The sequence below is a fragment of the Schistocerca piceifrons genome, chromosome 1 (assembly GCF_021461385.2).
Source record: "Schistocerca piceifrons isolate TAMUIC-IGC-003096 chromosome 1, iqSchPice1.1, whole genome shotgun sequence".
Classification (NCBI taxonomy): Eukaryota; Metazoa; Arthropoda; class Insecta; order Orthoptera; family Acrididae; genus Schistocerca; species Schistocerca piceifrons.
Genome location: NC_060138.1, coordinates 144,792,425 through 144,806,460, shown reverse-complemented (window position 1 = coordinate 144,806,460; position 14,036 = coordinate 144,792,425). Strand labels below are relative to the sequence as shown.

At 42.1% G+C, this 14,036-nt stretch overlaps 1 protein-coding gene across 1 annotated transcript in view; it reads left to right on the top strand.

Annotated features, from left to right (window-relative positions):
- The first annotated feature begins 11,559 nt into the window (after positions 1-11,559).
- The window catches only part of LOC124794803 (esterase FE4-like), a 107,628-nt gene continuing 105,151 nt past the window's right edge, over positions 11,560-14,036 (top strand). The window contains exon 1 of the mRNA XM_047258463.1: positions 11,560-11,748. Coding sequence (XP_047114419.1) covers positions 11,608-11,748 — 141 coding nt within the window. The 5' untranslated portion in view covers positions 11,560-11,607. The remainder of the gene's footprint in view (positions 11,749-14,036) is intronic.

Genomic DNA, 14,036 nt, shown 5'->3' with positions numbered 1-14,036 from the left:
CAATAATGAGCAGTCGTCTTAGGTTGTTTGCACATGATGCTGCCGTTTAGCGTCTAGTAAAGTCATCAGAAGATCAAAACAAATTGCAAAACTATTTAGAAGAGATATCTATAGGATGTGAAAATTGGCAGTTGACCCAGTGTGGGGTGATCCACGTGAGTGCTAAAAGGAATCCATAAATTTTCGGTTACACGATAAATCAGTCAAATCTAAAAGCCGTAAATTCAACTAAATACCTAGGAATTAAAATTACGAACTACTTAAATTGCAAAGAAAATGTTGTGCGGATGGCGTACCGACGACTGTATTTTATTCGCAGAACAGTTTGAAGATGCAACAGATCTACTAAGCAGATTGCCTACATTAGGTTTGTCCGTTCTCTTTTGGAGTACTGCTACGCGGTGTGGGATTCTTACATGATTAACGAAGTACATCGAGGAAGTTCAAAGAAGAGCAGCACGTTTTGTATTATGGAGAAATAGGTGAGAGAGTGTCACTGAGATCATACAGGATTTGGAGTGGACATCACAAAAAAAAGGGGTTTGTCGTTGCAGCGCAATCTCCTCACGAAATTTCAATCACCGGTTTTCTGCTCCGAATGCGAAAATATTTTGTTGACACCGACCTACATAGGTAGAAATGATCACCACGATAAAATAAGGGAAATCAGAGCTCGTATGGAAAAATATAGGTGTTCCTACTTTCCGCTCGCTATAAGAGATTGGAATAAAAAAAAAAAACGGCTCTGAGCACTATGGGACTCAACTTCTGAGGTCATTAGTCCCCTAGAACTTAGAACTAGTTAAACCTAAGGACATCACAAACATCCATGCCCGAGGCAGGATTCGAACCTGCGACCGTAGCGGTCCTGCGGTTCCAGACTGCAGCGTCTTTAACCGCACGGCCACTTCGGCCGGCCATTGGAATAATAGAGAACTGTCAAAGTGTTTCGATGAACCCTCTGACAGGCACTTAAATGTGATTTGGAGAGCATCCATGTAGATGCAGATGTAGATGTAGCCCTTTGTTACCCATTATTAAAGCCATCAGTGGCCTAGAAAGTGGTTCAAAATGCGTCAACAAAAATGTTTGATCATTTGTCCAATACCAGAAAATGTCTGACATTCAGCAAAGCGAGCAGAACGCCGACCGACATGGGGAGAAACGAGCATCATTATAAAACGAGGGAAATCAGAAATAGGTGCTCATTATCTCCGTGCGCTGTTCGAGATTGGAACAATAGGGAATTATTGTGAAGGTGGTTCGACGAACCCTCTGCTAGGCACTTAAGTGTGATTTGCAGAGTATCCATGTAGATGTAGATATAGATGTAGATGAAAAATAATAATCGGGTTTCGATCACTGTGCGAAAAACTGTGAAGCCGTGGCTCTAGCCACTGTGCATCCACTTCAGTTGCATTAATTACTCGCTGAGAGGCACATAAAGAAAGTCGAAAACTCTGACCGTCGTTTTCACAGGAATATCTATGGACAAACGGAGACACGTGTTCGCTTATTTTGACCTCTCCTCCACTGAGCGAAGTTTCTGGGAAATCGTGTTATGGCACTTGCCGAGTTCCCCTCATGAACTGATGGTAGCGCGGCTGACCCTCATTTCAGCACTCGGCGCTGGTTTCTAGTTATCGCGAAGAGAGCGCTGCGAAACATGTTTTCATTCGTTTCATTTTCATGCCAGTACGCAGTACAAGAGAAATGGTGTAACTTCAGTGGTATTTCAGGTACGCATTCTAAGAGGAATGGCACTCTCATTAACGATTTGCATCTATTTGCTTACAATATCCAACTGACACGTAAAATTCTGCCAGCAGACCATTCATGGCGAAGAAATTTCACCAATTTGATTACTGAACAACAAGTATTCGCCGATGTTGTGGACAAAATCGTCATCACTGACGAATCCTATTTTCACCTCGGTGTCTTTCTTAACAAGCAAAATTTCCGCTTTTAGGTACAAGAATTCGCTAATGACTGATGAGAAAATAATGCATACCCAACGTGTCTCTCTCTGGAGTGCTTCGTGGTCTGGAGGAAAATTCGGCCATTTACCTTTGAAAAAAAGGAAGATAATTCATTAACAGGAATTGACGAACGTTGTCCTAAGATAATAACCCAGTTCCTTGTATCTCAATTCGAAGATATTGCAGCTGAAAGCATGTGGTTAAAGTATGAATAACCGTACCGCCCGCGAAACGTTGACGGTCTTGCACGAGTCTTTTCCTTGTCGTGCCCTCTCGCGTTTTGGTGACCAGAATTGGCCATCACGATTTGCGATTTAAAGATCTATTCTTTTATTTTCTACAGTGTTTCCTGAAGTATCAGGCTAGGTTCACGCCAACAAGCCCACGACCTCCCAAGTTTAAAAATCAAAACTGATCGCTGTACCAACGAAATACGACATTCATTCAAAATCGTAAGTGCTCCAGGAAAGTAAGCGTCTGTCACCTAAGCCGTGGCGGCCACTTACAGGATATGTTGTTCCATATCCCCCACCCCAAATGTCTAAATTATAATTCAGTAAATATTATAATGCTTCGCTACTTAAAATTCAAATTTTGCGCTTTGGTTTTAACACCTTTGTTATGGTTCATTAATTGTTTATAACTTGCTAACAGGTAGTATAAAACTTCAGGCAATAGAAAGTCTTCTTTTGTTGCTGCATATGCTGTTATTCTTTGCGTTTGGTACGATGGCGGCTAAGGTGGAGGGTGCCAGCAAAGTATAACCACTAGATTCCTTTCAGCACGTTGTCTATTCGGAGCAGAGTAAGTAGTTCCATTTCGAGAGTATGGCTCGTTAATAAAAGTGCCTAACTTCGATCGTGGCACGTTTCGCTGGACAAATTTCCCTGGCTTCGTGTAACCGTTCCCTCACAAGTGGACATTGTCACCTAGCCTAGAGCAGAGCAATAACTAAGACTGAATGCGAAAGTGACGCATGTCACTGAGGAACATGTGGCAAAATCTCGGTGTACTCTCAGATCCAAAATAGCTTCGCAACGTATAGGTGATAAGATTGGCGGACTCAAGACTCAGAAGATAAGATACTTGTGAGAGTTGAATAACACATCCTTAAGATAAAACGTTCCATGAACTGGCGGTTCTGAACGAAGGTGACGGACAATTCACTGCTTTAAGCACTCCCCAAATTAGCCACACTTCTTTATCTGATGCCGGATGCGAGTTGTAACTAACAAAACAGTTGGGTCGTTTTCTCGAAATATCAGTCATGAGATCTTTGATCCAGGATGTGTAATATAATTGTCATTTCGTACAAGTTTTTTCAGTATAGGAAAAGACTGGGTGGACATTGTCAGTCTTATCATATCTGAAACGCTTAGATAAGGGAAAATACAAATCATGCTTAAATGCAATACACGAATTGTAAGAGCAACTCAGTTTACAAAAGGAACACAAGTTATTAGATAATATCGTGAGACCACACTCATCGAAAAGGAATATCAGTGTACCGGTTGATCACAATAGTGGCAACAGACACAGGTGAAAGTACCGTATACGGTAATAGAAGTAAACATGTAGGAAACACGGGCGTGAAAAGGAACTGTTTGTAAGGTAATATCGACTGTGTTGTTGAGAGGAGGCACTGACTCCGGTATGGTGTGCTATACCATTTAACACAAATGTATCTGAAATGTAAAGTTTTCGATTAAGTCTCCATGGAATTGGTCTCAAATTTCATACAAGGTCTATCCAAAAAAATAAATTTTTCTATAATTATTGACCGAATTTGATAATTTAAAATCTGTCATAATTTATTTTTAGAAGGCATAATCTTATGTTAAAGGTTCAACACATGAAGGCAAATATTACAGTCATACTCCGATTCATATATGCGATTGACGTTTTAGCGAGTCGATTGGTAGGGGACAACCGCCATCCAATCGTAGTTGTTTCTTGAAACTCATGTACTCATTGTGTTGCCTGTTTTGTGGGTACGTCAGTGCCTCGCGAAGCGTGGCTGGCTGCACGCGCCAACACTGTCGTCGTCCCCCCTCCCCCAATGCAATATGCCAATCAAAAAGCAGTTTTAATCGGGGTACAGAAACTGTGTATACAGGGTGGTCCATTGATAGTGACCGGGCGAAATATCTCACGAAATAAGCATCTAAGGAAAAAACTACAAAGAACGAAACTCGTCTAGCTTGAAGGGGGAAACCAGATGGCGCTCTGGTTGGCCCGCTAGATGGCGCTGCCATAGGTCGAACGGATATCAACTGCGCCAGTGCGGACTGTATTTGCTTCGTGATACATTACCCGTGTTAAAATGGACCGTTTACCAATTGCGGAAAAGGGTGATATCATGTTGATGTATGGAAATTGTGATCAAAATGGCCAACGGGCGTGTGCTATGTATGCTGCTCGGTATCCTGGACGACATTATCCAAGTGCCTGGACCGTTCGCCGGATAGTTACGTTATTTAAGGTTCAAATGGCTCTGTGCACTATGGGACTTAACATCTGTGGTCATCAGTCCCCTAGAACTTAGAACTACTTAAACCTAACCAACCTAAGGACATCACACACATCCATGCCCGAGGCAGGATTCGAACCTGCGACCGTAGCAGTCACGCGGCTCCGGACTGAGCGCCTAGAACCGCGAGACCACCGCGGCCGTCTACGTTATTTAAGGAAACAGGAAGTGTTCAGCCACATGTGAAACGTCAACCACGACCTGCAACAAATGATGCCCAAGTAGGTGTTTTAGCTGCTGTCGCGGCTAATCCGCACAGCATTAGCAGACGAATTGCGCGAAAATCGGGAATCTCAAAAACGTCGGTGTTGTGAATGCTACATCAACATCGATTGCACCCGTACCATATTTCTATGCACCTGGAATTGCATGGCGACGACTCTGAACGTCGTGTACAGTTCTGCCACTGGGCACAAGAGAAATTACGGGACGATGACAGATTGTTTACACGCGTTCTATTTAGCGACGAAGCGTCATTCACCAAAAGTGGTAACGTAAACCGGCACAGTATGCACTATTGTGCAGCGGAAAATCCACGATGACTGCGACAAGTGGAACATGAGCGACCTTGGCGGGTTAATGCATGGTGCGGCATTATGGGAGGAAGGATAATTGGCCTCCATTTTATGGATGGCAATCTAAATGGTTCAATGTATGCTGATATCCTACATAATGTTCTACAGATGTTACTACAAGATGTTTCACTGCATGACAGAATTACGATGTACTTCCAACATGATGGATGTCACATAGCTCGCGTGCGATTGAAGCGGTATTGAATAGCATATTTCATGACAGGTGTATTGGTAGTCGAAGCACCATACCATGGCCCGCACGTTCACCGGATCTGACGTCCCCGGATTTCTTTCTCTGGGGAAAGTTGAAGGATACTTGCTATCGTGATCCACCAACAACGCCTGACAACATGCGTCAGCGCATTGTCAATGCATGTGCGAACATTACGGAAGGCGAACTAGTTGCTGTTGAAAGGAATGTCGTTATACGTATTGCCAAATGCATTGAGGTTGACGGACATCATTTTGAGCATTTATTGCATTAATGTGGTATTTACAGGTAATCACGCTGTAACAGCATACGTTCTCAGAAATGGTAAAAGGTACATGTATCACATTGGAACAACCGAAATAAAATGTTCAAACGTAACTACGTTCTGTATTTTAATTTAAGAAACCTACCTGTTACCAACTGTTCGTCTAAAATTGTGAGCCATATGTTTGTGACTGTTACAGCGCCATCTATCACAAAGCGAAAAAAGTGGTCCAACTAAAACATTCATATTTATTTACGTACTACACGAATATGTAATAAAAATGAGGGTTCCTATTTAAAAAAACGCAGTTGATATCCGTTCGACCTATGGCAGCGCCATCTAGCGGGCCAACCATACCGCCATCTGGTTTCCTCCTTCAAGCTAGACAAGTTTCGTTCTTTGTAGTTTTTTCGTTTGACGCTTATTTCGCGAGATATTTGGCCCGGTCACGATCAACGGACCATCCTGTATATTTTTAGGCAAATTACCCTGACTATATTTGTCCGGTAATTAAGAATGTGGGCGCTTCGCCACTTTCATCGAAGTTGAATCATAATTTCAAATCATTATCAAACTTTTTCCGCCGACACCCGCGTAAGATGATTAAAGGAAGAAAGTTATCGCTTACTACATCTTAACTGTTCATGCTGTAATACCTCGGCATCAGGCGTGAGGTATTAGTTTATTACTTCTTCACAACTAATACTATCTGCGACACGCATCGCAGATAGTGTTCACATATACCACTGTGCTCTATGTTCATCGTTCCTGCGGTTTGAATCTGCTCGCCCGTCCGCCCGACGGTGGCGCTGGCCTGCAACTCCCCTCTACGTTGTCGGCGGAGAGGCCTCTGTAAGAAGCGTGGGCAGGCAAACAGCGGCAGTTGGCCATGGGATTTATTATCTCCCGTTTGCGAGACGCTGGTGTGGTGTACGGCAGTATGGTTGGTACACTGATTTGTTGAAGGGGACCAAACAGCGAGGCATCGGTTTCATCGGCTTAGGGAAGGATAGGGAAGGAAGTCGTCTGTGCCCTTTCAAAGGAACCATCCCGGCATTTGCGTGGAGCGATTTAGAGAAATCACGGAAAACCTAAATCAGGATGGCCGGACTTCAGTCTGAACCGCCGTCCTGCCGAATGCGTGTCCGGTGTGCTAAACACTGCGTCAGTTCGCTCGGTACATCAGTACGGCGTCGTAGTATGGAGTGTTAAAATGTTTTTCTTTTCGAGAACACAGCATTGGCCGGAAATAGTGAACTGCGGAATCCACTTAGTTCATTGAACTATCCGACTAATGGAATTGTTTTATTTTGCCTGTGGTACTGTGGTACTAATACTTATTAATACAGAAGTCGACATTACGAGTTGAAAGAAGTTTTTTTCGTTTTTCTTTTGTTGACTCATATTTTTACTGTTTGTCGGTGAGAGTTCTTAACGTCGTTGTAGCAGTCATTCGGATTTGTCCAGGCACGCTTTCTAAGGTGATATTGGGTGATGCATACAGATGCATTTATTACACTGTGTTCCGTTACTGAAGCCTTCACTTTCACTCTGTCTCAGAGTCCTCGCTGTTGATGTAGTTAAAACGGTTCTAAGCTCTATGGGAGTTAGCATCTGAGGCCATCAGTCCTCTAGACTTAGAAGTACTTAAATCTGACTAACCTAAGGACATCACACATATCGATGCCCGAGGCAGGATTCGAACCTGCGACCGTAGCAGCAGCGCGGTTACGGACTGAAGCGCCTAGAACCGCTCAACTACAGCAGCCTGCTCTGATTGTATTACCGACAGCCCACGTTGCAAAATGCGAAAACTTCTGGACAGTGGGCACTACAGAACAAATACTGCTGGCTGCTACGAGTTTTGTGCAGCACCGATTGGCGGCGAACAAGGCTACAGCTGTTTGAGTCTGATGTGAAGTAATATGACGAAGTGTGGCCCTTTCAGTTGTTCCATCGTTGTCCTGTCACTTGCTGCTACTGGTCTAGTATGCCGGAGTTACAGAAAGTTGTAGTTGCAGTCTTACTTTACACCATTAAATGGTAATGTGGTTACACACATCTTCCCAGTGTGTGTTGTCTGTGCAAACGTCTATACAATTTTGCTAAATTATTGATGAGTTTGCGTCTTGCTCGCCGTAGGAAATGCAGTGAAAGTTTTCCTAGTAACCCCAACAATGGTTAAGGTGTTATACGCCGTAAGGATTGTAGGGATTATACATTAACTGTGGGAGACTGGCACCCCGCATGATTCTAAGTAAAACCAAGGTGTGCTGTTCCACAGCTGGTCAGTGGGTATTCAAATTCCAAAAATAAATAAATATAATTTAGAATCACTGGTGCCTCAAGGGGCCACTTCTACAATCTTAGAAATGGTGCAGCATGGTGATTTAAATTATTGTGTTTATAATTTTAGTGATTGAGTTAACCACTTTGATGTAAGATAATTTAAATCAGAAGTAAGGCTGTTAAGAAAGAATTCTTTAGCATAACGTTATCTTAAGCTGCGCCCGGCCATCAAATACCACTCTGCGATTTGTTTGGGTTGTGGTGTTTGGACAGTAACGAATTAAACCGCAAAGCTGCACGATAATCCGGCGCAGTGGGCATTAGTAATTGTGTTGTACGTGTGTGGGTTGTAGAGATTCACGTCCAATGTGTATGTGTGTCCATTGTAATTGGTTTGCGTGTATTGTGACTCTTGTTCACGGGATCAAAGTAATTAAACCCAGATTTTATTTCTGATTAATTAATGTTTTATCGAGTAAAACTTTTATTAATGAATGGAGGTGATACGTGTTACAAACCGGACACAGTAGGAAGGACCAGGCCCCTTTGCTTTTCTCTTTTATCACTCGTTTATTACATCAGAGAAATACACATTTTAAGACAAAATTTAACTACATGAAATATTGCTCCCAGTAAAGGTTAACATAAGCAGTGACAAAACTTAGTTCTCTTAAGGCTTTCTGCTGGCAACAAATTTTAAGGAGGCAATGTAAGGTTTATATCAATTTAGCTCAAACGCGAAGCTAGTGATTGAATCACGACACAGACACTTTAACAATTTCGGCAACAAATAAATAGCGTGAATTTGTACTCACAGTAATCAACAGCCTCGCCATTGAATAAGCAGTAGGCCATTTGGAACGAATTAGAAACACCCAGCAACTAGGGGAGTTAATACCAAAAGTCTTTAAATGTCCTTCTCCCCATTAAATAAACAAACTTACAGTAATTAAATGAATCACAAATCAAACACACTACGCTCCACTCAAACTCTTCAGTGGAAGCCAAGCCAAAATGAAGATTCCATTAACTGACTAGCAATGAAATCACACTAAAGCTCATTTCTGTGTTCCCAGACACACATGGGCAAACCTATACAAGACAAGATTTTGAAGGGAGCACGTCACTAAAACCGGTAGTGGAGTTAACTCGTGCCACTGAAAATTAAGGTACTAGACCGGGGCACAAGGTGGTACACAATGAGATTGCCTTAGTGCTATACTGCGCTCCAAAATATTAATTCAAATGGCCAATTCAAAATTATGTACACATAACCCAACATTAATTAACGAGGAGTGACACCAGGTCGCTCGAAGGGATGACAACACTTAATTGAAAAGACGAATGCGAGAGGCGGCAGTAACATCAAACACCTTCTCCGAGTGTTAACCAGGAGTCACTTCCCGCTATACAAGTAAACATTTAACCACGCTCAAGGAAGGAACCCCAAAGAGAAAATTCAAATACCACCCCCAAAAGATTATAAAGGACAGGGAACCCCAACTATTTAAATTTAAAAGAATTAGCTCTCCCCAAAGGCAGTGTTACAAAATGTCTTATACGTTTGCTCCTTTTCTTTAAAAGAAACACAAGGCTGCTTAACTTCTGCTGGACGTCCGGTATGGCTCGTGCAGGATATACTAGACAGCAACCCAAGCTAGGCGGTCGCAAGGCACGGCGAGCAAAATAAGGAGAGCAGACAGGCAGGCAGCCATCGCATATCATCCATCCTGAACCGGCAGACCGCCTACAACCAACTCCACATATACGTGGTTGCTTCCCATCTCGTACCTTGCGTCGTCTCAGCAGGTCGCCCGAGCAAAACGTCAACTGCCACACCCCACGAATGCGGAAAACAACAAGGCACGCAAAGAAAAGAAACATCAAAGGATCGATAATGGACATCCAAGAGACTGGCGCGCCAGTAACGAGCGCCACAGAACAGGATGTATTTTAAAAATAGTAATTTCAGTCAGTCTGTCAGGATAGATGTTTTAAATTTTTTGACCTAAGCTATTGAGAACTTCAAGAAAATGAAATTGCTCTGTTATTTGAATGCAATTTTGACCATCGACAGTAGTTTCATAGTCTGTATCGCTGTTGAATTTACTACTGTACATTGTGGATAAAGGCTCTGAGAACATTGTAAGCGGGCCGCTGTCTGATACCTATCTTAGTTGCAGGTTGAGATCGGTTTCCATGACTGGAGAAACCGTGATGCCCAGCGTGTCCCCCTGACCTTACGGTCCTGCAACCGTGACGCCCGGCAGCCCTGTAGCCAGCCAAGAGTACGAACTCCATGTAAGGTATGTTTTTGTTAATAAATGGTATTCAGTTCAGTCTCATCAGTTAATTACCACAGCCCTCCATTCGCAACCGCCAAAAATCCTGCACACACTGACTGTACTTACAAAATTCTATCACTGAACGATACGCAGTTCAGGAGATATGACGCCGTAAACATTGAGATGCGTAAAAAAATAGCTTTCGCTTGAAATAGACCTCTAAAATGTCAGCATCAGGCACAATTTTTAATTTACTACTTATTTATTACTATTCCTATTTGCAAAACACAATGCAGACAGGATCCACATAATGAGACCACTTAGCTACTTCCAACAAACTTTAAACATTATTTCAAACATTTTCCTATCTTTTCTCGCTTAGGTGCTTAGCGTTAAATATTTAACAAATTAGCTTATTTCAAAAGTATTCTGACGTTTGTAGCTGTTTTATGCAATGGAGTTCGATTGTTGAAACAATCGGGGGATCACTGGCATAGAACTATGCACTCGTCTTTGCAGTGAATGACGGATTCCTTCTAACACCCCCGCATCACCTCTTGAAGATTGAGAAGAGAGTACAGTTTTTTGTTACAGTTCACCTACCGTATCAGTCGGTGTTCTGAAGTGATCACTTTTGTGGTGACCCAAAAACGGTTCAGATGGCTCTGAGCACTGAGGCACTTAACATCTGAGGTCATCAGTCCCTTAGAACTTAGAACTACTTAAACCTAAGTAACCTAAGGACATCACACACATCCATGCCCGAGGCAGGATTCGAACCTGCGACCGCAGCTCTCGCGCGGTTCGAGACTGAAGCGCACGGCTGAGGTGACCCAAGGCGCAAAAATCCAGAAGATCGTGGTGTCCAAGGTACAGACCGTGTCAAAACTATCCATCTGTGACCATATTTGCGCATTAGATATCATCTTACGCCGGCAACAAAATGTGGCGGTGCCCCAGCGTGTTTCTACCACGTTGCCCAACCATGGTCCACAAATGAAATTTAATCCCGATTAAATGGTGACTTAACTCAAAGTTCACATTTCAAATAATTTTGTACTCAATACGTCAGTAATTCATACTGGTGTCAAAAGCGGCTCTTAGTAACACTTTCGAAAAAGGTTCGTTTGCCAACTCATGTCTGCTGAAAGATTTCTGCATAATCGTGTAATGTCACCCTATAAGTTTCAGTTTTAGCTGTTAAATATGATTTCTGAAGACTGTCACCTCGGATTGAATGCCGTAAAAGAGTAGCCCTTGGAAGTTCGCTAGTTCCTTCCGCATACTCGCGGCAGCGATGTGACAAGTCAGATTAGCCGAGGTCAGGCCGGAGCCTTTTATCGCAGTGGTGTCGGCGTTTACGTCACGCAAGGGCGCGGCTATATATAGCCGCTAGCGCAGACGTGGTCCGCGCGAAGCGAGCAGTAGCTCTGAGTCGGCGACCCGTACGGGCAGGGGACTGCGGTATCCAGCATGGCCGACGAGACGGTGGTGTTGAAAGTGAGACAGGGCGAAATGCGCGGACGGCGCAGGCGCACAGTCTGGGGATTCCCCTACGTCTCCTTCCAGGGAATCCCCTACGCCCAGCCACCTGTTGGGCCTCTCCGCTTCAAGGTGGGTAACGCAGGGCACGTTTTAATGATTTTTTTTATTGGAGTGTGATATGCACTTACCACAGAACTATTGAACTACTAAAATAATTATTTGCAATGCAGATGTGGCCTAGTATAGATGATACAAAAGTTAAAAAAAATGCTATTGTAGCTACATGTAGCCTGTACCTGATCTTATTCAATTCGTACAATCGAGAAAACAGTAAACGATACCAAGGCGGGAGAACTAAAGGTCAGGATGAAGAAACTGTAACTTTGATGTTTGCATACGAAACTGTAATTCAGTGACAGTCGGCAAAGAACTTGGAGAGCATTTAATCGGAATAGATAATCTGTTGAAAAGAGACCGTACAATTAACATCAACAGAAGTAAATCAAGGATAATTAAATTAATCGACGCTGATAGAATTAGGTTAAGAAATGAGACACTAAAAGTAATCTATGAGTTCTGATCTTTAGCCAGCAAAATAACTGACAATGGTCGGAGAAGAGAAGTTACAAAATGCAGACTGGCAACAGTAAGAGTGCATTTCTGAGAAAGAAAAATTTGTTACCGTCGAATGTAAATTTAAGTGTAAGGAAATTTTTCCTGGAGATATTCTTTTGAAGCGAAGCCTTGTACAGACTTGAAACGTCAACGGGTTCGGACAAGAAGAGAATATATGGTTTTGAAATGTGGTACTGTGGAAGAATGTTGAACCTCAGAGAGTACCTTGGATAACGAATGAAGAGGTATTGAATTGTATAACTATTAACACGACTAAACTAAAACGACTAAAAGAAGGGATCGATTGATAAGAAACATAGTATGATACAAAAGAATCATCAGCTTAGTAATGGAGGGAAATGTGATGGCAAAAATAGTAGAAGAAGATCAAATATTAACTTTCGTTAACCAGATTCAAATGGTTGTAGATTCCAGTTAGTTATGCAGAGATGATGAGACTTCGGCATTGTAGGCTAACATCGAAAGCAGACTATAACATGAACAGCATACTTTGTTTACTGGCCTTTCGCACCGTCATATGGGACCGTTTTTTTAAGGTGGAGGGTGGAGATTACTTATCAAGCCAAGTTAATGTTTCCCCATTTCAGAAGTGTGCATTAGGAATTATTTCTGGTGTGAACTCAGGAACATTCTGTTCCTGTTCCGGACACTAACCACTGCTTCCCCACATTTATTCCTTAATGATGTTTGTTGTAAATAATTACTCTATTGAAACGTCCTGGTAGCACACATTCCGCTGCAGAGTGAATATCTCATTCTAATTACTCTATTTTCAGACCAACAGGTTGGTTAATGTAATCAAGACCAGAAATAATTGTATACTCCTTGCATGGTCTGTCTCGGGGCGATCTGCACTGTATGGTAACTGAAGACGCCTTCGCAAGTCAGGATCGCTACAGAAGCATTTTACTGGATTATCGGTTTCGACAGAGCTATGTTGTCATCACCGGATCTTATGCTTTTGAATTTTTGCAATATGCTATCCACCAGCGTGGCAAGTGGCTTCATTGGGATGTACATTTGCAGTGTGATGCGACTGTAACACTGAGAGATAATAGGTTGTAAAAATTCAAAACTGTAAGATCCGATGATGACAGAATGGCTCTGTCGAAACCGATCATCCAGTAAAATGCTTTTTTAGTGAGCTTTGCTTCTAAAATTTTCTACAGTTACTAGAAATAACAATAAACTACATATATTTATAAGCAACGTAGATTGGCTCAGAAAGATGTCCGTTACTCGGAAACACACATTTTCAATAATGTGCCAGCAGCTACAAAAATTAGCTATTAATAAAGGATAGTTTAAAAAATGCCAAATGGTTTATTGGTGCGAAACTTCACCTACTCCATTGGCTAACTTCTTACTAGAACCACTTTACGTATAAAATTATTAATAATATCAACGTGGATGTTAACCTGACTTTTGCACATCTTAAATGTAGTAATGTGATGAACGTAAAATGAGTATTGTAAACTAATTTTCTGCTTTATGATTTGTGGCTACAACAACCTAAGATTTATCATACGCACCTCAGAATGCCATTTATTTAAATGTTTTGTGACGATATTGTTATTACCTCTGAAGTGAAAATACATTATGGTTTTTTGACTTATTTCACAACCACGAGGGACATTTCATTTGAGGTTTGTTTGTGAAACAATAGCATAGGTTTTACACTAGCTTTTTAAAAATGTGAAACAACGTCTTTACATAAATATATGAAGACGACAGTTTTGTACTTCAGGGATACACAGAACGAGGTTGCGCTGCTTTAAACA